Genomic DNA, 2,540 nt, shown 5'->3' with positions numbered 1-2,540 from the left:
CACCTAGGCCACCTGCACAAGGCACGCGACGGCCCCTGTGAATTTGGTGAGTCTGGCTTCCGCCCCGCAGTGGAGAAGGTGAGACGGGTGGAAAACGAGGCACCCCAATCTTCTGGGGTGTGGGGCGAAGGATCTCCCCTGGACCTCGTTGGACAGTGCTGCCTGGGCCTCAGTTTTCTCTTTGGGAGCAGTTTTCCTTATCTGGCAGGGCGCTCAAGGAGACTGGAGCAGGAACCCACATCCTGCACCCTTCCTTACCAGGCTCCTGGAGACACTAGCCACCGAGCCGGTCGGAATTTGGTGAGCCTGCTGACTCTTGGTACTTAAGTGCTTGCTGATGGAGTTATTTGCAGGCCTGACATGTTTGCCTCCGTGAGACTGGGAGTTTGGGAGAGACGGGCCTCACTGAGTTCAAGTCCCTGAGGTCCAGAACCGGGCCTGGTCGGGGGTTAGATTGTTTGAATGGAGAGAGAGGGAAGGTGAAGATACTCGAGGAGGAGCTCCACAACGAGACTCAGTAGTCACTGGCTGAACACCAGGGCTAGGGCCCTCCTGCAGGGTCCTGAGGGAGCTCCCACTTAGGACAGGTAAGACCCTGGGAGCCCTGCGCTTTGAAGAGATTATGATGCCCTCAGGGGCAGACCCGGGTTTTGTGGAGCTAAGGCTTATACAATGTGCAGGGTCCCACTTTAAGTAAAGGAATCCAAAATTAATCATTGCTGGGGACCTAGAAACTTAAGCTTTATTAACATCACAGTAAAGTCATCTATGGGTGTATATAATTTTTAAAAATCAAACAAAAATAAACCAAAACATTAAGGGTGCCCAGCAAAGCACCTGCCAACCCACTAGGTTTTGTAGAACTGCCCCTGTCTGTGCTGCCCGGGGACTGCTATGGAGAGTCTAGGGTGAGTGAGCTGGTGGCTGGGGAGTCCCAAGGAGCCTGTATGGGGGTTCTGGCTCGTGCTTGGGGACCAGTCCGGACCTAAATACCTAAGTCAGTGTAATGATTCAGCTCCAGCAAGGAAGAATTGGGGGTGAAAGCAGGCCTTAACAGGCATTGGGAACTTTCTAATATTATTTTCCCTCAAGCATTCCAGGTAGATGTAGGTCCAAGAGACCTAACCGGTTGTTGGAGATGGGGAAGGAAGGCTCCTGTCGCAGAAACACGAAAACAGCGTGCAGTCCGTTGAGCACAGGAAGTCACCATTGGCTGTTCCTGATAGGGACTCCCATGGAGGAGCGAGCTCTGTGCTTCCCTGAGCAACCTTGGGCTGACCCCTTCCCCTCTCTGGGCCACATCAGCCCCTGGGGAGCTACTGTGGAGGTCCCTTCCACTTCCAACCTTTGTTTCTGCTCTGTGGCATTTAAACAGTCTTGTCTCCTTCCTTCTTCTAGTTCCTGTCACTGTTTTTTACAATCTGCTTTCCTCAGCAGTTAATTCACAGGCAGTTCTCTTTGTCTCCAGACAGGTAACTTTCACTCCACATGCAGGAGACATAAATGCTGACCAGGTAGGTTCCCAGAATCTAAACCGTGTGGATGATCTCAGATGATTTCTCCCTGGAGTGGTGTTCTCTTCCTAAGAGAGAGATGCCTTGAAGATATTTAGACCAAATCTACTATTATGCGGAGGAGACTGAGACTCGGGGGGATGGGGCAGGGGACTCAGCCAGGGTGACCAGTAAAGCCTGACCAGCTCCCAGGTCCCCAACACCCTGTTCAGTGCTCTTTCAGGACTTGATAGTGTTAAGTCAGGCAGGTGGTGGTTGCCATGGTTACCAGAGTGAGGCCAGATGGCAGATGGAAACCCCATGCCCCTAATTCATTGAAAATTACCAAATGACAAGTAAATGTGACAGCCCCTCCACTCTGATCTATGGGATCTGAGGCCTACCTCAGGCACAGGCCTCAGGCGTAAAGACGTCCATGGGACCAAATGGAGGCAATTCAGAAGCTGCTTTTAATGATCCCATTAGTGACAGGCTCCAGGTTTCCCCAGAATTTACTTCTTCCCCACCTGAAATTGTGTCATCCATCACAGACCAGGCACTATTTTCCTATCACTTTTCGTCCTGAAATGTTGTGTGGCCCCCCCTGCCCTAGTGTCCCCATGAAGCATGAAGGTATGGATAGCGGGTTCTTCCCTAGCTAGCGAAGGCAAAGGCAGCACTTCACTGTGCTGCCCTAAAGCCATCCTCTATTCAGAGGACACAGCAGGAGCACTTTTTAACAATGCCCCTGGGGACCCCAGTTGATGGGAAGCAGACTGAGACAGAGCAGCAGCTGTTCTGCTTCAATATTGGTAATAAAATCACCCCTCCTCAGCTCCTCATCTACTCCTTCAATATGCGAGCTCCTGACTTTAATAGAATGAGGCCTCTGTAAACATATATTAGGTTCTGCACAGTGTGGGAGGTGTTCTTATACATGCCTCTGCGGGGCATTTAGGAACAATTTCAGGCTTAAACGCTTACCTTTTCTCCTATGTCCTGAAACGCCCCAAAATGCCTAATAATGAGAGTATTCCTCTGATCAAC

At 51.0% G+C, this 2,540-nt stretch overlaps 1 protein-coding gene across 1 annotated transcript in view; it reads left to right on the top strand.

Moving 5' to 3' along the window:
* Positions 1-2,540, top strand: part of IGFBPL1 (insulin like growth factor binding protein like 1) — a 19,323-nt gene that overhangs the window by 632 nt on the left and 16,151 nt on the right. The window contains exon 2 of the mRNA XM_023534230.1: positions 5-46. Within this exon, the coding sequence (XP_023389998.1) occupies positions 5-46 (42 nt within the window). The remainder of the gene's footprint in view (positions 1-4; positions 47-2,540) is intronic.

Source organism: Pteropus vampyrus, unplaced genomic scaffold, assembly GCF_000151845.1.
Source record: "Pteropus vampyrus isolate Shadow unplaced genomic scaffold, Pvam_2.0 Scaffold123, whole genome shotgun sequence".
NCBI lineage: Eukaryota > Metazoa > Chordata > Mammalia > Chiroptera > Pteropodidae > Pteropus > Pteropus vampyrus.
This window is presented reverse-complemented; position numbering and strand designations above follow the sequence as displayed.